At 41.8% G+C, this 25,527-nt stretch overlaps 1 protein-coding gene across 5 annotated transcripts in view; it reads right to left on the bottom strand.

Annotated features, from left to right (window-relative positions):
• Window positions 1-13,666: 13,666 nt before the first annotated feature.
• Window positions 13,667-25,527, bottom strand: part of myo16 (myosin XVI) — a 113,196-nt gene continuing 101,335 nt past the window's right edge. For 4 of the 5 annotated variants that reach the window (XM_084361936.1, XM_084361935.1, XM_084361937.1 and 1 more), the window contains exons 34-35: window positions 25,139-25,224; window positions 13,667-16,738 (exon numbers count right to left, since the gene is read on the bottom strand). In XM_084361936.1, the coding sequence (XP_084218062.1) occupies window positions 16,568-16,738; window positions 25,139-25,224 (257 nt within the window). In that variant the 3' untranslated portion in view covers window positions 13,667-16,567. Of the gene's footprint in view, window positions 16,739-22,676; window positions 22,784-25,138; window positions 25,225-25,527 lie in introns of all 5 variants that reach the window. The other variant, XR_014623267.1, reaches the window with a different exon arrangement.

Below are 25,527 nucleotides of genomic sequence, written 5' to 3'. Positions count from 1 at the left end.
AATGGATAAAATGTAGTTATGGTTTGGTTAAATAACTTTATTTTGTCAGTAACCCCTGTCCCTCTTCCCCTGTTCATGCAGCAAAACAGAAAAGAGAGGGTATCCCTAGCCACTTTGTCCAATCAGGACAGAAAACTCCAAAAAGAGGCGGTCCTATCCTATCTGCTTGTGAACGCACAGACAGCAGGATCCTCCTGTTCACTGCTGCATGTATGTGTGGTGATCATTGCTGCATGTATATGTGGTGACGGAGGCAAGAGGGAGGGGATTGCTAACTGTAAAACAGACAGGAAGCTGTAACTGTCAGTACAAAGCCATCACCATGCTGTTTGCGTTACTGTTCGTCATCCCTAAACACTTTGTTACACTCTGAATATAGCACAGTTATCTGCTGGCCCACGTGTTGTGTTTACTGTCACTGCCGCAGAATAAATCTCATTCATACACAGTGCTGTTTTTCTGCCTGTGCTGATCAGGCTTGCTAACGCAACCAGCAGCTCTGTGTGAGAGGCACAAACTGGGGCTACGGTTAGCCAGTGTTCAGCTATTTATACTCGGTGCAGCAGCTGACATATGAAGTAGACCTCAGAGTCTTGTCTTCTCTGACGTGGTTTGGAAAGGGCCTCAGAATTTGGCTCAACTGAACATTCAGTTCAAAGTAGACACATCCATGCTTAGTTGGAGAAAAAGCAGTTCGGACATGTCTTTTGTCTGTAATAACGTGTATGCCAAGAAGAATCGATGTGATTATGTGCACAGTGCAAAAGACTTTCCTCCTTCCTCCTCAGCTGTGTGGGGTTTGGTCACATGTTGCGAAGCAAGACTAACTATGAATATTTCAGAATATCAACCAATATCAGCGTGATCGTCTCTGGATTAGATATAAGTGAATACTATATGCCCTCTAAGTTGATTTTCTCGTTAAACATTAGTGTTATGGACCACATCTTACAAAAATGACTGTTGAACCTCATGTTTCAATTTTATAAATTTCACAGCAGTATCAATGTTTAATTTTGACCCTTGACTGAGAAATAAACTGTAATATTGCAAAATAATGTAATAAAGTACTTGGTACAAATCAGTTTATAGTGAATATAAGAGATAAAGCGTGAATGTGCAATATGTAAGAATTGGCGAAAGAATTGAATTCATACTCCAAACAAACAGAGGGCAGCATTTCATCAGCATAGCTGCTAACTGTAGCTGCCATTAGCTAGTAAACTCAGTTAACCTTGAGGCAACAATCGTACACGCTGACTATGCCCGAGCTGGGGGCTCGGAGCACCGGGGAAGTGCTGGTGTTGTTTAGTAACGGACTGTCACCTCTTGAGGTACAAAGTGGCTAGGAGCTAGCTGGTAAGCGTGCCAACTTTAGTAGATCTCTGCAACACAATACATAGAGGTTAATGTTTCTTATAACATTTGCACATGTTGCACCTTTAATAACCTTTTAACGCCAAAAGAAATAAAATGTTCTCATATTATGACTATTTTTCATTAATCTTTAATGGAAATCTGAAATAAAATATCAGCTGTTACCTGTTTCCTGGTGTCATTTTCCACCATTGGTTTTCTTTTATGCTTTGTTAATGTAGGTCAAATGGTCACGTGAATAGTTTTATAACCCTCATTGTAAAGTTTTTGAGGAACTAACACCACCAGTTTTAGTGCTTGTAAAATTAGAAACAGCTCATATTGGTTCCCTTGGAAGGCGATGGACCAAAAAACCTCCAACTACCTCCTCATGTCGTTTGGAGGACTTATCTGTGTCAAAAAAAGGAACAATGTAATAAGTTGTGACCACTAACTAGTTGCTAGTTCAGGTTCTCTAACTGCCATTATTTCTATACTTCCCTTTGTGTTCATGTCAACATTTCACCAATAACATGGCGGTGCCGTCCTTACCATTCAACACTTCACGTGGATGGCAACCATGGCAAAGCACAGAAATAACAAAGTCGTACTAGACCTTGATTGAGTCCTCAGTTGGCTTCACAGAAATCCTGCTTGATATGCTATCTTGTGCAATGTGGAGCACAAGTTGTCAAAATGTCTGGCTTGCATTGTCAAAAAACAAAGAGACACTGTAACTGTCATTGCAAGTGAGCACAGACACAAGTACGAACTGTGATGTTTAACAATTATTTTATTGTCGCTCTCTGGGCTACTTCTCACATAATAGGAAGCCTCGAGGCTGCAGATTTGAAATATTTCAAATTAACGCGAAGCAAACCTCTCAAAGGTCATAAAATGATTGCATCTACTGTAGGTCTGAAATGTGCTTTCACATTTGTATTCCTCTCCCAACCCCCCATCTCGTATCCCTACCAGATGGGTTGCAACCTGCTCTCCATGTGGAGTACCAGTGATGTAAAGTGCAACAGTTTAATTCAAGCCCTCTCATAAATGCTCAGCAGTGGATCTGCCCATCTCTGTATTACGCTGGTGTGATAACTGTTCAATATAGATAATACTGCAAAGCCAACATTTAATCCTAATGCATTTTTTCCTATACCAATACCCTCAAGAGCAGACATCACAGAGTGACAGAAATCAGATGACAAGGATTGGGTCGAGCTTGTGTGTGTGTGTGTGTGTGTGTGTGTGTGTGTGTGTGTGTGTGTGTGTGTGTGTGTGTGTGTGTGTGTTTGTGTGTGTGTGTCTGTCTGTCTGTCTGTCTGGGACATGCTGATTAGGATCAAAGCACTCTGATAGGATGAGGAGATGAACACTATCAACCAGGAAGACTTGAACTGGACCGATGCCAGTACTCAAACACACCTCACACGTGAAAACACAGAATGGACGGAAGACTGGACGGCCACATGGACAAAAATAACACACTTTTGCACAGTTGCGTGTCTGCTATACTGTATTGGACACAAACATTGTGCCAACGATACAGCAAACGTGTCGAGGGAGGTGTGGTCAGGTGCATTTGTTTTCAGTCTCATTCAATTACATATGTGCATGTATGATAGTCTGAAGTGGCTTTGCAGTCTGATACTATTTTTAACCAAAAATGAGGGTTTATATGCCTTTAATAGTCGATTAGTTTGTCTTGTCATGTTTCCATCACTGCCGACCGGAGCTGCTGACCAAGGAAAGAATGTCAATCGCACCTTTTCCCAATTAAAATAATGAGCCAGATGCGGCTGTTATGGAGTTTATATGAAAAGGGTTTTGCATTGTCACTGCAACATCTGGCAATTCAAAGTCAGATAAGATGGTTGCATGTCAACACATAGTCTGTCTCTCCCCATGTTTTCTGTCACTTCTACCTGTTAAACTAACTAATGAAGGCATAATCCAGCAAGAATAATTGAAAGCCACAATTACAATCTTTCATCATCGCCTATTTAGTGCTCTCAGGCTGTTAGCTGCCTCTGAGCAGCGCCTATTAACAAAATTGAACCTATTATTTAATGGGATGGATATGGAGCTTGTTGAAATCTACATGTACATATTCAAATAGAATACACATGCATGCACACACAGTGTCTCCCACTGTCACAAACATCCAACAGTACTGATTAGTGTGCACGTGTGGGTGTGTACGCGTGTGTCTTTGCGTGCTTGTCGAAGCTTAACCCTTAATTTTCTCGACAGACAGTAAATGTGGATGTCCTGTCGGTGACTCGTGGGTAAATAAGGATGGTCCAAGCAGCTCATTGTAGCACCATTCAGTAGCTCCTCTTTCACCCATAAAGAGGAGACACCCATGCTAATTAAATTACTTATACCTCTTAAGTAGGGCAATTATGAGATTTAATTGGTTGGCGAATGGTTGATTAGATAGTTAACCAATGCTTGATTAAAAAAGTGCTGCAGGACTACGTGGCGCTGATTGTCACTCACATGTGGGGGGAGGGGAGACATTAGGGGAAGGCTGGCCTTTTAAAGTAAACACAGGTCTATGTATATATGTAGGATCAAAAGAAAATGGCTGGGCGTTTTCCACCCCGCATTTGTCACTGTGTCTCCCTCAGATGTTAAGTGTATAAATTGTCTGGGGTTTTCTCTAATCTTTCATTTTACTGCTGACAGCGGAGACTAATGAAGGAAGAAAGCTTGGCCACCACACAAAGGCGAGGCCCGCGGGAGGAAGCCGGGGAAACATCTGACATGTTCCCTCTTGACCGGGCTGCGCCGCTCGCCCAGCGTTTGCTTATTCCTGAGATTTCACTGCATCTGAATACGTTAGAAGCGTGATTAATCTCACTTCAAAATATACAGATCCATGGAGTCGATGGGCATTTTTCACAAACCTTTCACTTGAGCCGGAACGGCGTGTGGAATTTTCTTCTGCAGCCGTCTTCACGGGGATATAGACCACCGTACAGAGGGCCATATGTGTGCATTTGGGAGCAGCGTTGGTTGTTAATGTAAACATGACATACAGCAAAGAGAGATCCTTGGAGAGACGGCCCTGGGGAGCACAATGGTTACGCTGCACTGACAAGGCCTCCCGTTGCCAAGGAAACGATACAGAGGTTATTGAATTTTCCCAGAGTTCCCAGGAATCCTACATTAGCATAATTTTGTCCATTTCCTAGATGGCTCTATGGTAAAGCACCTGACGCTACGTGCTTTTAACATTATATATAACACGAAAGAGGAAATGTAATCTGTTGCGTTGGCAGCACAGGTCTGTTTTTTTCTTTGTTCCCTTTTAAATTTCTCCTAATACATTTATAAAATCTGCACTACTCAGGTCTATGTGTCTGTATCCACATTACAGACACGGTTACACCTAATTACCGTTTCCCCATGAGCTCCTATGAGTACCTTAACAGACAGACGTTTATGCGTATATGTCTACATGAGCGAAAAGTGTGTCTCGTGGCCGTCTCACCTCGTCAGCAATATAGGGCCTTGTTAATTGCCATGTTAATTAGCTTTATCATCAGAGACAGCCCCTGTGTCTGCTGATGTGCTGACTGCTGGGTAAAAGGGTAAAAGGCAGGAGGGTGATTTCAGAGGCTGCCGTCTGGATGGAGGGAGGAGGGTGGAGCAGACAGGATTCATCTTCTGTTACTGATCTGCCGTCAATGATTTATCACTTTGTTTTCCTTTTCTAAAAGCATATGAGCATGGGATCATTGTGGTTCTACATCAAGACGCAGATACAGTCTTCTGGTTGTTTATCAAGTTCAGATGGGGGAAAGAATTTCCATGGTTGGTACGTCGAGAGTGCAAATATTGCAACAATACACGGCTGATTAGAACAGTTGATAGTTTTCAGAGCTGAAAGCAAAAAAAGTATTTTTACTCAAATACCACACTTCAGAAAAGAGTTATTACCATAAAATCTTATTACATTTATGATTTCTTATCATTGTATTCTGTCGTGTGCTCCACTGCACTGCAGAGTGAAACATACTCACTTACACGTACAATAATCTGTGGCTACAAGTCATTTTGCTGATGAAGGCTTCGCATGCAAAACGGTTAAAGCGCCTACACAGACAACACCCTGAAATATGAAACATGTTTACTTCATTAAAAAGATTAGAGTTAGTATACAGATTACCTACAGTAGCTACCACTGAACCTCCTCACGCCACAGTTAACAATAATTCATTTTTGTAAAAGGGATCATTCTTCAGAACGACAACACTGACATCATCGACGCCGGCAGTACGGGTGCTGAGGCGGCTGCAGCACCCCCCTACAATGAGGCATTATAAAAACCATCAATTGATAAAAAAAAAAAAAAAGTGTGACGCAGACGCTGCAGAAAGAGAGAGAGAGAGAGAGAGAGAGAGTATGAAGCCCATTGTTGCTATCATCTCCTCTGTGAAACATGCATTTTTATAAACTATGAAGATGTTTATCCCTGAAATTACCATTTGTCTTTGGTGATCTGATCACAAAGGGACAGCGCTTCAGTTCACACCTGCCATTAGGTGTCTTGACAAGCATCTTGACTGACCACTTATATCTCTATATCCATATAAAAACGTACAGACACAATGATTTTTGCTCAAAGAAACAAAGAACTTAATGTATAACGTATGCCAAATTAACAAGAGGGCCCAAGTAATTGAGAATTTGTCAGAGGCAGCGTTTCACAATGTTTTTAAAGTTCCTCTTAACTCAACAACTCACAGAATTGAATGATTTTATAAGGGAGTCTGGGGGATTTCTGCTCCTGTTCATCTCCTCTCCTCCCCTGTAGTTGATGTGGCTGTTTTGACCTGTGGTATGTCGGTGTTCAAGTTTGCCATCTGCTGCCGTGCAAAACTCAAATTGTTATAAATTGATGTGATTAACAGATCAGACAGACGATAGACAGACTCTTTGGCACACCCAAGGACTGCAAATGCCTTTCCTAATACAACTGAATGCAACATTTTTCATAAATCATTTCAATTAGATTTAGACCTCTGAATTGAATAGACCTGTGTTATATTTTGTTTAGTTGGTTTCTGAAATGTTTCCAACAAACCCAGAAAATTCCATAATTTTAGTCAAGTGAATGATGTGTTTAATTTGGTCTAACTTCCCGGGGAAACACAGGAAACAGCAGAGGAGGAAGGAAGTTGGCGAACATGACTAAACTTAACATAAAAAAATGATCTTTTCTGTGGATATTTCTATGTTTCTGCGTAACATCAGATACAATTTAGGTGGTGGTTTCAACGGTGTTCCTTTAAAAATTAAGACAACAACTCCCATGATCCCCTGCTTCATGACGCGATCAAACTGCCCCTTTTGTTTCCATCGTTATCCAAATTCCAAACAATTACATACTGTGTTTTTAAAGTTGCATTCGTTGTTCTTGTTTGTTTGTTTGGTTTTTGAAGGCAGTGGAGCAAGCTGAAAACACAGCTGCGACATATTATCACCTCATAACATTTTTATGACGAAAAACAGTTGCGCACTTGCGCAGCGGACACGAAGCAACACTTATCTGGAGTCATTTCAGGCCATCTGGCATTTGCAAGTCCTAATAAGTTGTAGAACAATAATAATTGTTCCACTGTGTTCACCAGTTAGATGCTAACTTTGTGTGCCTGTTGTTTGGTGGTCCCTCCGATTATCACAGCTTTCTCTGCCTGCTGTGGCTGTAAACAGGGTTGATGAGAACAAAACCAAAGCAATGAAAAGGAGCGGCAGAGTTACATTCGCCTCAGGTTTGTCCTTTCTAGCAACTCTAGTTTGTCTTGATCCAATGTTTGTATAAAATATTCATAGGTGAGGATGTCGGGACATGATGTGAGTATTTTTATCCCACCACTGTGGCGTTGTGCTCAGAGGATGTCCGCTGTGAGAGTGCAGAGTCTCTGCCCGTGAGAGTTTGTGTCTAATCTGATGTTTCAAAGGCTGATCTGATGTGACGGATGTGTCTGGAGAGGCGGACCTCAAAGTCGTTAATTGAAAATTGAGACAGTGTTGAGATGATGTTATTGATTTTCACACTCTCGGCGCGCAGTATGCGTAAGTCCGTGCCGCTGCAAGAAATGGGTAAGGAGGTGAAGAGGGAACAACGGTGGGGTCAAAGGAGGATAGAGAAAACGAGATGGGGGAGGCGGAAGAGCAGAGAGGCCAAATGGAGGTAGAGAAGAGGATCATGAGGTTAGGGTAGGCAGTAAAGTGGGGTCGAAAGATGGACATTATGGGGCCTCTAAATGCTTGGAAAAGAGCTACCATCGTTTGCGGCTTCATGTGCGTTACGAGCATCACCCTAAACCTTTGGCTATCATAAACCCGTTGAAGGCCCGCAGCTGAGGGAACGACCCTTCCAACCTGCGCCTTGTCTCTGCAGCATCGATCAGAGCAGCGAGCCAGTTCCCCAGGCTGTTTATAAGTCAACATAAACCTGCAAACCCTCCAACCAGTGCTCAGATAATCAATAGAGGTGGGAATCGTGTTTACTCGTGTTTCATGGCCTTTAAAATATCTCGTCTGCCTCCTCCCTCTTGCTGTTCTTTCTTTGTCGAGCAAACAAGCAGATAGACACAAGGACAAACAGTACTGTATGTCAGTCTGTCTCTTGTGAGTTCGTAAAGGTGGTTTGTCGACCACAACAAGCGCATGTGATCAATACCTCGCCTCTTTCTTCTCATTGTGCAAGCCACATACAGTAGTTGACTCTTTCCCAGCACCCCCACCAACCCTGTTGAGCAACCGTCCTTCCAAGGAACAATAACAAGCCGGCCTGATCCGGCATGAGATGATGAAAACATTTTATGCAAACACTGATGGGAAGGTTGTCAGGATACTGTGATCTGGAACTTAGTGTTTGCGTAGGCATAGCCAAAAAACACCCTGCCTCTTGTGTTAGACTGTTAATAGACTTTATTTTGCTTGCTTTAACTGATCATTCTGAACTAAATCCTGATGTCATCTGCATACAGATTCCTCATTAACCTTGGCTTTACCGTGTTATTCTGTGTGCCACAGGGCTCGAAAATCCTTTGACTTACGAAACAAAGGAAACGTGTCTGCTGTGGCGAAACTAAAACAGGAAGAGACATTGTTTTCCCAGGTCACTATCTCCAGGTAACAGTGGAACTACTGGAATAACTGGGGAAACTCTGCAGTGTAAAAGAAAACGACTTCCCCCTGATGGAGGAGGCAAAGAAGTAAAGAGGAAGAGTGATAGAAACTAGCCAAAACAAGAGTGAACTGACGGGCATTCACTCAATGGAGAGCTTCGGCGTCGTGTCGAAGTCTGTTCCCCCACTGCAATGAGTTTCCCTGCACCTCCGGGACTTGAGACTTTGTGTAATCCTGCTGACAAACCGACAAACGGACAGTGTGAAAACATCCCTGGTGAAGGTGACAACACCAGGAACCTGAAAGTGAAGCATCTAAATGGAATTCATTCAGCCATGATTAATTGTATTATTTAGCCCTGTGGTTTTCCTGTCGTGACCTGTCAAAATGTATTTCATGAAAAGCTCATTGTGCAATGATAAGACTGTTATCCCAACATCTAGCTAGCCTAGATAAAAAGATATTGTACAAGCACAGCTAGGTTGAATTTATGTGTTATTGTTCGTGTTGTAAAAAGTATGTTTCACTTTTTGTTCATTCTGATGTTTGACCATATTGCATATTGTTGTTGTCTGTGCTAATGCAATATGAAGGATAATCATAACATCAAACAATCTGATTCACTTTGTGAGCATAAAAGTTGGCAGAGGTAATGTTCAGATGTTTTGCTATTGTTTGCTAGAGGTCTGGAGCTGCAGCTGCATCATTCCTCAGAGATATTCACTCTAAAATTGCAATTAAAAAAAAAAATCCTTCATTTATGCTGTGTGCCAACTTCATTTACTTGGACCCAGTGACATATATATGAAATAGACTTTGTAGTTGCAGAGATTTACTCTGTTAATTATTGAGCGGAGACACAAAATAGAGGCCAATTCTTAACAGATTAAAGGTGAGGCTGTTAAATGACTAACTAAAGTTATTGTTAGCTTGACACTCAGATGAAGCAGCAACGACACGGCACACGAACGGAACGTTACTTCTACATCGTAATGTTTTTGAAGAAGTGACAGCTATAACTTCCATCATTGGTTTCATTTCTGAACAGGTCCTAACATAACCTGTAACCCCCCGAAGAGCTATGTTAACACTTGGCCTCAATAGTTAGCTGGGCACGGCAACGATTGCTGTTCAGGGGAGGGGTTTAGTAAGTGGTCAATTCAAAAAATGGTGCTTTATGTTCTCTCCTGCTATCATACTGAAAAGTGTCAGGCCGTCAACCTGGCCACCATCTGCACCATGCTCTTCAGCCTCTTATAGCCATCTTCCTGACCATCCAAGCTTAAAACATGAAATGCTATAAAGACACACCTGGGTACAAACTGCTCCCTAAAGTATCCCTGAGGGAACGATGGAGACCAGAGAGAATCAGGAGGAACTGAGGATATATGGCAAAGGTGACCACAGCCGGTTCCCTAAATGGAAGACTGAGAGGAAAGGTCTGCTCGTTTGATTCAGGGCTTATTGTTGTAGCATCAGGGGGCAGCTTGGTCCAAATTACCTCTTGGCCACTTCCCCCCTCCCTCTGTGTAATGGTGGACCTTTTCGACCCAGAATAAATGACAGAATGGCCCCATTGCCACTCCTGGCAGTGGGGATAAATTAGGAAACAGCCCTCATGCGGTGGTGGTTTGGATTTAGATTGATGGTCAACACATGTACGGGAAAACCATCACTATTAACACTACTACTCCTACTAAAGCACAGAGCAGTTAAAAAGGTTAATAAAATACTGAAATACTTTGACCTAGGCTTTACAGTCTTCTGAATTTGGTATTCCATTCCAAAAAATGCTAAAACAATTTAAATCATCAAAATATATACAAAGATCTTTAGAGAACGACTAAACTCTGAGAATATTAAAGGAAACAGTGTAGTCAAAAGGGGATGATGGTTTACTTTCCTTTCATTTATCTTTTTTTTGGTTTGTTTTGGTGTCCCAGTACCAATGAATGAGTCCCTGGGAGGTGTAGTTCTTTGTAGGCCTTAATAGAGTCAGGTGTAGCCCATGTGGATAGATAACATGTTGGATCGAAGAATCTAGGAAAATAAGACTAATACATAACAGGGAGTGAAGACAACCTCCCTGATGGTGGTGATTATATAGGATCAGGTGGTTTTTCCCCGAAGTACTTCAAGGCTCCCCACTCATCCATACCAAATATCCACGCACATATGCCAGGTGTCTACCTCACTAGTTAAATCAATGTTTCTCATGTGGGATTCTCATTTGTGTGCAATGTACAAAAAATATTAATTATTTTATTTCTACGTTCTGACCTTGTATAAGGCAAATCATACCCAGTGGACCACCTCCCTACACACACAGACACAAAGACAAAGACAAAGACACACACACACACACACACACACACACACACACACGCACAGAATAGACATGATAAATAATTAAACATTACTTTTTTTGCTCACAACAATGGTACAGACATAGCCACCTCATCCACCAAACCACGATTTTCTCCCCAATCTGCAAGCAACACGCTGAGTAGCCATTGGTATGACATGAACGTGAGATGTGTGTTTGAGCCGCTGTATGCTTGTTTTTTATCAGAAAATGTAATAAATTAATGCACCGGCAGATATTAGATTAGATCTTTTTGATAGACTAGTCATAGCAATTATATTTGGCATGAAGAAGCTGATAAAGCTACATCTAGAACTCCTTGAACAAACCCTAAACGTGACGATCTGTGATAAAATGACCACGAGGTTAAATTGTCAAAGTTTCTTTGACATGAAAACAGGTCATTTGTAACTTAAAGTGCAATATGTAAGAACTGGAGTACCCGCTGACTGCTGCTAACTGTAGCTGCCACTAACTAGTTAGCTCAGTTAACCTTGCAGCAAGCGTTCTGTCACCTCTTGAGGTACAAAGTGGCTAGGAGCTAGCTGGTAAGCGTGCTAACTTTAATAGATCTCTGCAACACAATACATGAAGGTCAATGTTCTAAACCAACACTCTTACATTTTGCACCTTGTTTACTTCATACTGTGTTAAATTGGTAACTCAAAAATGAAAAAAAAAACGCTGGCACTTGCACGTCTTGTTGATTATGGTATCCCACGCTACAACCTTACATCTGATTTTATAGAGTAAGCAGCTTCATGAGGAAAGCATTGAAATCTGAAGTGCAAACATCAGCGATCCTTTCATCTCAGCTTCACTTCTCTCTGCACCATAAACATGACTGTCAATCTTCTTCGCTTTACAACACACTGAAGTGATCTTTCCAGCTTCATATAGCCCCAGTTTGTTTTCTGAATACAGCTGCCAGCTGTGAGCGTACGCGTCAGCACGCTCTGGCAGAAGCTGTTTACGGTGACACACACTGACACATAAACTTCAAACACAGGCTCCCACACTCTGAAGTGAAGCCTTACAGTGAGTACTGCTCCGGGGAAACATTCCTCTAAGTTACTATAGCGGATTATTAATGTGGGAAGATTGTTTTCAATTGTTCCAGCTGACATTACTGGTGCTTGTCCTGACCTGATTTGAACAGAAACCGCCACAGGTTAGTAAATACCTGCGAGGGCATTCTCTCTTCCTGGGAAATGTCACTTCACATCGGCATTATGTTGGGCCCTGCAAAACAATTAAACCTCTTAAAGGGTCGGTTCAACCAAATTACATCAAAACATATTTTCTCCCGGGTAGAGCGTGAGCTCCGCAAATTGAATCTACCTCCCTTGTTTTGCAGTAAAAGACAGGTATCCAAAAACCTGAACAAATGAAACCAGAACAATCGATTGTGGTGAGTTAGCGCTCGACATGTGGGAGACTTTTTAACGTAGCAGCTGCGTGTTGTTTACCTTCCTCTCACTCTGAAACGGTCGTGACATAACTCTGTGTTTTGCATTTTGCACACGTCAGTCTTCATTTGCAGGATTTTGTGCTTTATGCAAATACAGAGGCACACACAGCCACACACACTAAGCCAGTGGTGGTATGTAACCAAGTATGTTCACACAGTATTGTAGTCAAGCATAATTTTGAGGTATTTGAACTTTAAACTTCTACCCCACTGCTCATCACTGGAAATGTTGTACTTTTAACTCTATATTTACAATACATACAATGTTTACTCAATAATATTCACATTTATAGAGAACTTCCCTGATATAGCGTCGTACTAGTATAAGACTGTTGGAGTCACGACAGTTTTTTAAAAGAAAGGATAAAAATCAATGAAGCAGAAGCAGAGATATTATCTTTTTTATTCTACCCATCCAAAACCTACAAATGCACCTACATTACCCACAATGCAAATGCGACAATTTGGTCTGAGGTTCAAGCATGAGTATATTATTTAGACCTGGATATGTCATGCTGATCAGCCTTGCTTGTAATTTAGCCCAGTGGTCACTCACGGTATTGCAACAAAAAACACCCCTGCAGCAAAAAAACACTTTCCTCATAGAACCAGTTATGAATCTGTTAAACTGTTGACGGGACACCTGGAGCTGCAAACAAGGTCAATTATGACTCTTTCTATTATGAGTGTTTTATCCATGGGGGTTTTATATTTGTAAAACTTTGCCCAAGCAGAGAGAAGTGATTTAAAAAAAGTCATCACAGTGAAAAGTCAATAGGCAGTGAGAACTCACATGAACCAGGAAATAAACCCAGAAGTTAGAAACTTATCGGGCATTTCAGTCAAGTGATTCTAATTGGACTGAATAGACGCAATCTCTGGTGAGCTCACTTCTCTCTAACTTCAAACCTCTAGCTCCAGTTTTTATTTTATTTTTCAAACTTTCATGTGAGTGTAGGTTTGCTCTATCGCATGAGGCAATCTATCAGATGTTGTGCAGCTCCTTCTGAAGCCACACAAGACTTTACACAACTTTTCCCCTTATTAATTAGTACTCTGAACACTTCCCCTTTAAGAGTAAAAATTATTATAATTTTTTTTTAAATAATGATTTTATAAATATTGATTAACCGTTAATGTCACCTCGATCAGCTACATCATTAAAACGCTCCGATGATAATAGGATGTATAATATATCACTTATAGGGGCCATTCTGCATAAAACTAAAACTAACTAACTAACTAAAACTATGGACCCACTTTTTCATTTGTACACCTGATTAGCGGAGGTCGCATGCAACATTCACACACAGCCACTGGCATTGACACAATTGTGCTTTATTGCTGTACAGGTACAGTACTTATAAAACATTGGGAAGATAATAATTATGAAATATCACATACAATCTTTTTTTTCTTTCCACAAACACATATGTATGCAGGTTAAAATATACTGTATGTCATGTACAAAAGCAAGACTACAATAATAAAAAAAAAAAACTATGAAAGGCAGTGAGATACACCTGTTCAGGTGCTAAAATATCGTGTCTCACCGGACAACTATACATGGACTGGGGACAACGAAAATGGCCATTCTGCACTGGCTGTAGCACCAGAGAGCTGATCTCAGAGCAGAGGATGACTGACAGGAATCTGAGCTTGGTAACCCTAACGACAGACTGAGCTGGGTTATCAGGGAGCGTGTATGACGGAGATGATATGTGTGGTCCACTTAAAGGTGGATGACAAGTGCTTAGATGACAGACGGGGGACAATGCAGTGAATCACAGTGCAGCTGGAAGCAGTTCTTCACATTACACAGCCATTTTTTATCTTTTCAGCATGAGCACGTTTTCAGGAGGCAGGCCCAACGTGTGGTCATGCAAGGAAAAAGCATTAATATGCTTGAAAAGATGATAAAACAACCAAAATAATCTCAGAAAACCATAATGCACACGACTAACCACAACCCTGATCATAATGAAGGACCAATGCAGAGGCTGTAAACTCTTCATTGGCGTTGGCAAGGTTGACTCGCTTGATCTCGGTTTGAATCCTGGTGTGAATGAGCTGAATCACAGCATGATGAAAATGTTTGACATAGCTCTGCAGTGCATTATTACTCATGCAACCTCTATCACAGCAGACGTGAACCGTGGAGCAAATTAATACCTCATCAGACATTCTGCATCGTTATTAACTCGCTTAAAAAGAAATGAACTGCATACATAACTTCTGAAGACAATAATCACATCAAGCAGTCAGGTACACTGTTAAGATACAGGCGCGTGTTCCAGTAATAAGATACACAGGGTTTCATTGATGTGCACAGGCAGTGAAAGAAAATTTTATACATTCAGCCAGTCAGTCAAAAAAAATGCAGCTCAGCTGATTTGCCGTCAGTGGCCTCCGCTAATTCCTCTTGGATATTTGTGCGCCTCCACGCTCCGACAGCAGCTGAGATCGATCCTGTGATGGCGCTGCTAATTCGTAAGGCTGAATCAATCGGACACATTGTGGGTGATCAGTGGGAATGAGAAATCAATTAGAGCTATTGATACTTTGCGGCTCTAACAATTCAGGCCGATCTTCAAAGATCAAACAGCTTGTCGGGACACACCCAGCCCATTACAGAAGTCAACACGACACCACATAAATATTGTGCAATAAAACATCCATATACAATGAAAACATCTGCCTTGCATCATAGGAACAGAACGACAGGCTCGAGAGGGAGGAAAACAAATATTATTAAATAGAGTATAAAGGATTTCGTAGCCATAGACAATCATTCTGAAAAAAAGATATTCACATTTTAAAATAAACCTCTTCTCTTTACCTCATTGCATCTAACCCAAGACATTCTTAAATCTCAGTTTCACCATCATAGACAGTATTATCTCATCTCTTCCTTGTCTTTCTGTTCAATCTGTGTGCTTCTCTGCTCGAGTCAAAGCTAGAACGTACAACACTGGTCACTATTTACAGAGCGGTTACAATGGAGACACCCGTAGAGCCGGTTTGATCCATCAGGAAGGTGGGGGCAGGGTCGGAGACCAAGGGGAAAGGAGTCGAGTGGGGAAAGGAGATGAAGGGAGGACACGGGGAAGGTCAGGTGTGCGGACACACCTACAGTGGAGGAATCTGTACAAGAAGTGAGTTCATCTGTGCGAGTTCCTGAGCTCTGCACAGTCTCCTGAACGACAACGAACATGTGAAATAAGTCACCACTTTTCAAGTGTAGACTTCTTTTTCCTCTTTTGACATGTTCTTTTCATCTATTTAGAAAGTGAATCACTACTAAACTGCAGTAACAGCTTTGATTTGGTCATTTATGCCAGTCTGTACATATGGGGACTACAGTTTACATCAGTTTTTTATAGTTTAGACATATCTTTCACAAGTTGTGTCACTTTGGCACAGAGTTTCATGTTCACAACATGAACTATATACCTGTCAGCTATCTTTATACCTTAAACCAAAGCAGGTTTTTTTGTTGGTTCCCCCTTCTCCTCCTCCTAAAGGTTAGTGCAGTAGTTTGCATTTTGGCCAGAGGTTTTTTAATTCCCTCAAAGGCTGGTGGTAACAATGGGGGAGAGGAGTGCACCTTGGGATATTACACTGAGGTTACCCTGACCCCTGGTCGCTCGTTGCCAGGGCTTGCAGTGGCACTTAAGCCAGTACACTGATGCTAAAAACTGGAGGTGTCCGAAGGCGTCGGCCAACTTGTAAACTTCAGAGAGGTCTGAGACTTGGGGCTGAAGGGTGGGGGGGTACACACAAGCACTCATGGGAACATCACAGGACAGCACGTCAGGTATAATCAGCACCGTGGTTTGGTGTGGAGCTCCTCTGTGTGCAGCAGAACAACGATGATAGGCGAGGATACAGATGGACTAGAGGGGCCATTTATTATCGGGCTACCATCAAAACTGAACATAAATATAAAGTGATCTTAATATTTTTTTCTGTCTGTTAATAAAATCTTCCACCACAAAAAAAAAAAAAAATTCCTCCACAGTCGCGGTCAAAGGCGCGAGGCAGGACCTTCAGCCCAGGGACGAGGCTCACGCTTTGGGGCTCGGAGCTTTAACCTCGCCCCTGGGTATTGAGGTTACTTGGTCCACATAAAAAAAAAGAAAAAAGAAGAGCAAGTGTGTCCGAAGAGCGGGAGAAAGACGAACTTCGTATCCAATACATGTGTCTGCATCACACACCTTCCATCACGGAGAGGCCTTCCTGTGGGTCCAGAGCAGCGTGGGGGGCAGGGGTGGAGACTGAGGCTGGGGGTGCTTCCAGTCGCCCCGCCCCTCACACTGCGCTCGCCTCCATCGCAGGAGCTCCCCGAGGGCTGCGCTCTCATGCGCGTTGGACAGACGTAAGCGCTGGAACACCTGAAGCAGAGGCGGAAGAGGAGGAAAAAGAGAACAGAGCATATTAACATTCAAATCACATGCTGAATAATGACTTTCTCCTGAATGGATCGACAAGCAGAGGACAGGAAGCTGAGATGGCCAGGCTGTGATTGGAGGTGGTAGGAGGAGGGGAGTGTGAATGACAAGCAGGGGTTTCGTGAAAAGAACAAAAAAATAAAAATAAAGCTGATATCAAAATAGCAAAATAATCCAAAAAAGGCACAAAAGAGATTCAAAATACCTTCTAATAACGTCTCTGTTAGAGAGCAGGAGAAATAGGACAGTTGTGTCTGATCCATCATGTTGAAAGAGGAAGTGATCGCTGGGCTGGGTTTCCTCTCTTAAAGTAGGACACTTTTCTCATGAATCATTCCAAAACAACACAGAGATGAATCTGGTGCTGGCACTCAGCCATCTCATGAGACAGTTGATAGAGACAGCAGCAGTGTGGGGGATCCCTTCTGTGACTGACAGCTTCAGCAGCTCAACACATTTCCATATTCTGTCTCTGGGCCTCTCCATATATCACCTCAGAGCAGATCCTGTGAATAACAGTTGGAGGAAGCATCGCTCGTTCTTTCTCACAGACACACAGAGGTGCACACATGCGCACATCACTCTGCATGGAGCAGATCATCAGTCATCTGCCAGTCAATAACCGGGTAAATCAATCAGACAGGAATTCCAATCTCCCTCAGCAGCAGGACTGAGCCCTGATGATCCAGACCAGATTAGGAACTGGAGGTTATAATGGTGCCAGTTGATGGTCTGTTAAAGGGCAAAAAAGTGTTTCCTCGTGCTCAGAGATGAGATTTAAAGGATAAGGCTGTGAGTGTAATGGATATTTCTCAAAACGGTCAACATATCCCATGAAAACGCAGAAAGCAGAAATGTGTTTTTCAAGGTCTCAGTGCTTTCTGACTACACTACGCTGTCATAGCAGTCAGCCTCACAAATACTCAGTACTTTCCTGAAATACACTGGTATTTTGGTTTTATCCTGCATTTACTGGGGACTAGTTTCAACTGTGGATTTATATACATTTGGCGCTCCAGTGACTGAGTTTGTTCTGATACCGATACACCTCCAGTGCTGCTAAAAAGATATTGGTATCGGCAGGTACACTAGTCTATCCACCTATCTGTTACCAAATCATACAAAAAATTTATTTCAGAAAGGGACCCTATCTCCAAGCACACCTGTATGCAATTTAACAGATCAGGCTAAGTAGATTAGACAACAAGAAAAATCTTGCCAGCCGCCCCTCGTGATTTACAACACAAGCAATTAATCTGTGAGTTTTTATGCCGCTAGTGCCGTAAAAGGCCAGAAAAGCGGCGCCGGTTGAAACAGAAACTAATAATTCTCAGTAATTTAAGAGTTAAAGGTCTGGGTCCAGATATGATGGTGTCTGGACAGCTGTCTGCTTATCACTGCTCATAATTACAGAGTTTCTTCATAATTTAGTTCCCTGCAACAGTTATTACCTCTGCCTCTCTGATTCTGATCTCTGCTTCACTCCTGTCAACCATCGCTTATAATTGAATACATTGTGATCTCGTTGATCTGCTCTGTACATGCGACATCTATTGCACGTCTGTCCGTCCTGGGAGAGGGATCCCTCCTCTGTGGCTCTCCCTGAGGTTTCTTCCGCATTTTTTCCCTGTTAAAAGGGCCTTTTTTGGGGGCAAGTTTTTCCTCACTCGAATCGAGGGTCGAAGGACAGAGGGTGTCGTCTCTGTACAGATTGTAAAGCCCTCTGAGGCAAACTGTGATTTGTGAATTTGGGCTATACAAATAAAATTTGATTTGATTTGATTTGATTTGCTTCAGTTGGATCTGAGAGTTAAATCAAGTCAGCAGGACTCATAATGCAACATTTTCTCTGCATACAGCACAGTTAGTGATGCCTTACACAAAGACACTGTCACACAGTCACAGGCATACATACACGCCAATGAATGCACATTTCACACATTACATACATACATAACCAGGATCACGCGCACATATCTGGAGAAGCACACACCTGTGAGTGTCCATACATACGTACACACATACAGATTGATTGCCTCCACAAGCACAATGATCTAATCCATAATTTACACCTTCTTGCCAGGCTATTCTCTGCACTGGCGCCAGCCGGGAACACCAGCTACTGGAACAGTAGACTAGTAGGAACACCGTGTCCTCCTGCAATGCATGACTGTACATGGACACACGCACGCATGTACACACACACATGCACGTACACACACTCACACACACACACACAACCACACACGTAAATCTTAATACAATGAGCATGAGATGTACCTGCCAATAATTTTGACTTCTGAGATATTCATAGTTTTTGGCCCTGATGCCTGAAGTTGCAAATCATTTTAATAGTCATCGTCAAAGTGTCGGCACAACATCAAGGTGAGATGGTGTTGCTGCATTTACCTCACGTTTGAAACTCTCTTTTTTTTGTATGTCAAGTATGTGAGCACTTGAACATCTCACTTATGTGTGACTCTTGAACATCTCATTCCAAACCCACAGGCAGTAATATGCTGCTAAAACAACGTCAACTCCTCCTGCAGGATGTTGGAACCCAGCTGCAGCGATTTATTCTCATTTAGCCACCAGAGCTTTCACCGGGCCAGTCAAGTCCAGTCTGTTGCATTAAAGCTGGGAACACACTATTATGTGGTCATTGTGTGCAACAAAGTATAACTTCCTTGAGATAGATAGGTGACCTCAGCTCATCAAATACTGAAGCTTTGAGTTGGTGTCTGCCTCAAGCTGCCAACCCAGAGTGCCACTATTTGACAATCAGGGGATGATACTAAACAGTTGATTCCCCTTGAAGCCCCTTGTATTCTTTTAACGCAGGGCTTTCTTTTTTTGTTTTTTAGTTTACATTTTTAGTTTTTCTTCAGGTTTCTTGTTTTTTGATCAATAACATTTAATTCATTGAAAAGCTTCCTGATTTTGCTGCTTCACAAAAAAAGCTTTTAAATGACTAACAACACAGGACTTTTATTGTGAAGAATCTTTAGGAAATGATACGTGTATCACTAAATTAGAAGAGCATTGGTGGCAGCTAATCTTTGATAATACTGCGGGCAGGAAAGAGTATTTACAGCTGCTCTTTTGACCTCTATACAAGATGAGCACATAATTCGTAAAAGACAGTAGCTCTATTGATATGGAAATGCAATTACTTGCCACGCTGCGCTGACATGCCGAGTAACACCGAGTCAAGCTGAGCCAGCACATGAGATTGGAAAGGCCTCATAAGGAGTCGACTTGTCCTGACACATTCTCTGACTTGACTTGACTAGCCCAAGAAAGAGACTTGGGATTTGCTTGAGACTTGGACCAAATGACTTGAGTCACATGTCTTGTTATCATCCAAACTACTTCATACTCAGCACTGCATTTCATCGGGTCCTTGGCAACACACCCGCCAAATGTGAAGTCGACGGGGTGAATGGTTGTTGAGAAAATCGAAGGACAGACGTACAGACAGTATTCCTCACCTTAGATTCCCTCACAAGGGCATAGGACTGGATTCCCTGAGGCCAGGTGGTAACAGCCTCTGAGCTTCTCCTCATAAAACACACATTAAACTGCCAATAAACTATACGTTCAACTGTGTCCACACCCACACATCTACACAGGCTGATACAGGTGGGCCAACCTTTATGTGATATCTGACAGATCCAGTTTTATGCAGTGTGTACATCACATACACATCCTCAGGACAGGATTTAAATAGATTACAATATATCAGTGCCTCGAATAAACACGGTGCTGCAGCTTCCATCATTTGCACAACCCTGACACAAAAAAATCAATACCTGTTGTAGATCTTTTTCGAAAGACGCCTCAACAGAGAGGTCACTAAATAGGATCTATTTCTAGAAGCATTTTACCAACACTGTCTGATGAGAGGAGAGCACACGATACTGAAACAAGAGAAAACAAAGATAGGGGGTGATTTGAGGAGGAGATGTTAGTGACCATTGATGACCTACGCGTGAGCTCTTTCCTGGAAATTTCACAGAATACGTCAGATGACGTGGGGATTTCAGAGAAACTAGCATGATACCTTCACCCACAGATATGCTTTAACACTGACAAACCGGATTCATGCAGAGACACTGAGACTCTCCGTCTCCATTCGTCCCTCTCATCCTTAGTGCTCTTATTCTGAACAGTAAACATGTGGCACGGTCACTCTTTGTCCAAAGGGGAAAACAAAGAATATCAATCTCTCTGTACCATTCAATGATGTAGTTGATAAAACATTTTGTATTTTATTGTATTATAATTATATTACAATTTGCATTATAATGATTAATATTCCTTGAAATAAATGTAAGTTGAACTTGAGGAAAACCTAAAAATTTAAACTAAAAAAAACAAAACAAAGAAGCCCCGCATTAAAAGAATACAAGGGGCTTCAATTGTTGGAAGCCCGTCTATTCTTTATATAATTAGTCTAGACTGCTGTTGACTACTAACTACAGGAACCAAAACAAGCCAGTCCATTCATTCCTGACTGAGTTATCCGTCCCCCTCTTCTTCCCTCATCCTTTCCCTTTCATTTATCCCATTAGATCTGCTAATCCTACATAAACACAGTCTGGAATGCAGCTAATTGAAAGGCATTCTGGGTCGCGGAGTTGTTCCCATCTCTTGAATGAACTCATGGTAATGAACCTGTTCCAGACAACACACCAGATTAGTCAAGTGAGGAACCAAGATAAAAGTGTCTCTTTCTCCATGTTTCAGTTGTAACAATTAATAGCTACACTTTCACTGACCGGTTCTTGACTGGTGCAAAGATAACATCAGACACACAAGGATGAAGATCTGGAGTGAGCTCTAAGGTTATAAAACTCTTAGTGAGATGTCACAACAGCGACAACAAAGAGTCTGAAATAAGATTTTAAGGAAGTGGATTCAACATGAAATCTGAGCAGATGAATAAACAGAAATAAAAACTGCAGCTCTTCTTTGTTGAACAGACTTCCTCAAAGTGCAAGTGTCAGTTAGCAGTACAAGTCATGGGTATCAATGATGGTATGTATGCTTCATAAAAAGTTACATGAACATGCTGACTGATCTTGTAAATGCCGTTCTATCTCAAGAGAACTCTCATCACTTCAAAGAGCTAAACTGACCGTACATCTTAGCATCTGTTGAATCATCTCAGTGGACAAAAACCAATGCCAATAACTTTAAATGAGAAGGCGAGCCTGTAGCGTGATTAGAATAACTTAGTTTTGAGGATGATCATGTGCAGGTATACAGGTGCAGACAGTCTAGCTGAAATCAAGAGCTACAGTTTCCTTTCAGCAATGAGGGATAAAAGAAAAGAGGGAAAGAGGGAAGAAGCAGCAGCGTCACCAATTCTAGGATCAGACTTTTCCCGCCTGACAGGAGACAGGGCAGATAGCTAATCTGATTCTAGACCAGTGTTTAAACGAAAGAGAGCAGAGTAAATGGGAGCAGGTAAAGCTTAATGATGTCCTGCATAAGCAGTGGTTTTCAAGAACTTTCCTTTACATTTGAATCTCCGAACTACCAGAAATATATTATATATATTGATTAAAAAATGTCTTGATATTTTTCTGCACAATACTGGTTAATCATGGAATCCATTGTAACAGCAATGAATTCAACATAACCTCAGCCTTGAAGGCTGAAGGAGAAAAATAAAGACTCTTAAAAGCCACCTCCCAAGTCTACAAGAGTCATTCTTGCGTCCAGAAATAGACTTTGGGTAGAGTATTAATTTAAACTTCAACAAAATTTCTGAGGCTTTTGCCAAAATGAGGATCATTACTGTCACAGTCCCACTGGCTCTATGAAAAACACTGCTATTAAGGGTTGGATGCAGCGAGGAATGACATACACTCACCACATCCCTACGTGTGAACAGGGCTTCCAGTGAGCCCCCCTGCCCCCCCCCTCGCTGTTTTAGAGGGCGGCCCCCGCACCGAACGGAGAAAAGTTGAGATGACCCCTCTGGAAGATAAAGGAGGGAGTGAGAGTAACGGCAGAGCTCGTTAGAATCAAAGAGAGAGAGAGAAAAGATCATTTGGGGACAAGAGAGCTTGCTTCAGACTTTTTTAAAGGCTGGAAGAAGACGGCCTGAAACACAGTGTGCTGGCACATCAGTATTTCATCTCACACACACAGAGAAACTTCAAAAAGATGCATAAGGTGAGTTTGGCCCCGACACTTAGTCAACCTGAGGATTTTGAAGTGGGAACAAAGCGTGCCTTCACATCTGTAGTGCCTTATGAATGGCATGTCCCTTGCTCCTCTGAAAGTGGGACACAGTGTACTTCGCTCATTCTTGTGCTTCATGCACCACTGACAGTGACACTCCATCACTGACCGATGCAGTCTGTGATGAATCTGAATCAGTTTCCAATGTGGTGAGACTGTCTTATGAGAGTGGAGCAGGATGAAACAGCTGCATCCTGGAATACATGATGCAGTGACACAGAAGTTGGTGCCATGAATCTTTACTTTGTATATTTTGTCTGACGATTTTGTGATTGTAAAATCATGGCTTAATCAGCCGCTTAGCAGCTTGATAATGAACGCTGAAGGAAAAAGTATTTACAACCATGATTCCCAAAAAGTTGAGACAGTAGTGTAGTCAATTGAAATCAGTACAAAGACAATATATTTAACGTTTTACCTCATCAACTTCATTGGTTTTTGTTACTGATGTATTTTTGTGTGTTCTGATTGTCCTGGTTCCCTCAACAAAAAGCCTACGGGATTTTTGACTTGGATTTGGGATTATTGCTGAAAATAAACTCTGTGGCAAACACAAGTTTATAATACTTACACATCTTGGTCAGCAAGATAAACCACTTTTTTTGATTTTCGAATTTCGTAATTTTCGTAATTGCGATTGCCAGAAGTAAAAAGCTAATGGTAGGTCATAAACAGACACACTTAGCCACTTGTTAGCAACCGCCTTTTTAAGAAAGGTAAGCACTGTATAATTCATGTTTGGGATATTTACTGATGTATTTTATGTCATAGAACAAAGTGTGAAAACGTCAACCACAGATTAATTTCTTATTTCAAGCATCTAACTGAAAATCCCATTAAAAAAATCCACTGACTTCGAGACGAGGGAACTGGACATGCAAAATGTTAACTTATATCCAGGTGTTAGGACTCATTCCTGCGGCACTCTATTCTGAATTAAATACCAGCAACCCGTTTCAAACAAGTTGTGAAGGAAGGGAAAGTTGTGTAATCCTCCAAAACCCCCCAAACATTCCACATTTAAACAGTTTCATTGGTAACAGGTGATCGTAACATGATTGGGTATGAAAGGAGCATCCTCGAAAGGCGTCAGACATCTATAACTACATGGGCTCAGGAGACACTTTGTAAAACTGTTGTCAGTATCCACAGTTTGTTTGTAAATTCTGATTTATTTATTTACTTATTTTTATTTTTCAAACACTGTCCCAACTTTTTGGGAATTGGGGTTGTATGAGCTGCCATCAAATTTCATACTTGTTCAGTTGTCTGACGCTCCTCAACAGGTTCTCTCTGTCACTAACTAACACAGAAATCTAGTTTTGGTCCATATGTTTGAGGTCAAAGTCAAAAACCCATGAAAGGCATCACTCAAATTTAATTTGAGGTAATTGCCAAGAAATGTAGACATTTAAGGACATTCACAAGTGAATTTCATGCTTCGTAGATGCAAGCATCCTCAGGATAATCATCTTGAGAGCTTTGCGTCACTATGTTGTGACCAGATGTGGAGGTCATCCATGGTGCGTTTGTCATGTGACAGTGATCAAGCCCCAATATCTTAATGTCTTTAAATTATTAAGACTTTTTAAAACACATATGTTTATCAGCTTGTGTTCCAATTTCTACTTTGTCATCAGAGTTTTATCAATTGCCTACATCAGAGACTGTGTGTGTGTTTCTGCAGGAGATCATGTGTGCGCGAGCTTGCGTGCAAGCGTGTAGGACATTTAATTCAATCCTGTAACCAAACACCTGCCCGCAGAGCAAGAGAAAGCTCACATGTCATGAGTGATACGTGTTGTTCAAAGGAGGCCACTTTCCTGTCCACTCAAAATGTCAACAAACCCATAACAAAACACAGGTCTGATATAGCTGTGTAGTGCGTGTGTCGGGGTGGGTGCATGTGTGTAAACGTGTGTGTGCGTGCCAGTCCCAGGCTTTAAACTAGCTGGCAGATCAGTCAGAGGAGGTTACATAAGGTGTTAGAAAAAGGTTAGGACAAAAAGAAAAGGCACCCGTTTCCATCCGTATAAAACATCTGACAATAATGTGTTTTTATGTGTGCAGCTGTCTGTGTGTGTTTACCTGAGTGTGATGGCTGTCCATGTGTCTGTGCAGAGAGGCGGAGCTTGTGGAGTTTGACTTGCTGTGACTCTCATCCTCCAGCGACCCTGAGCACACAATATCAAAAGCACATTACAAAGCATGAAACATCCGACAGGAAGTTTCCAAACGCACACAGATTGAAGGACACCTGACACTTCAAACACAAGCAACTGGCAGAGGAGTTGAAAAAGCTTGTGTCGTGCAGAAAGACACTTGAGCTGTCAGTCTCTGTGAGAATTAAGAAATGCTGTAATCACTCTCTAGATGAAGCTCCTCTTTTATGAGATCTGCGGTCTCCTTTTCTTATTTCACTTTGATGTTATGTAATTTCCTTCCAAGATGAATTAAAGTCATTATGTGACTTTGTT

Source organism: Pagrus pagrus (assembly GCF_965226575.1).
Source record: "Pagrus pagrus genome assembly, chromosome: 9".
Taxonomy (NCBI): Eukaryota; Metazoa; Chordata; class Actinopteri; order Spariformes; family Sparidae; genus Pagrus; species Pagrus pagrus.
This window is presented reverse-complemented; position numbering and strand designations above follow the sequence as displayed.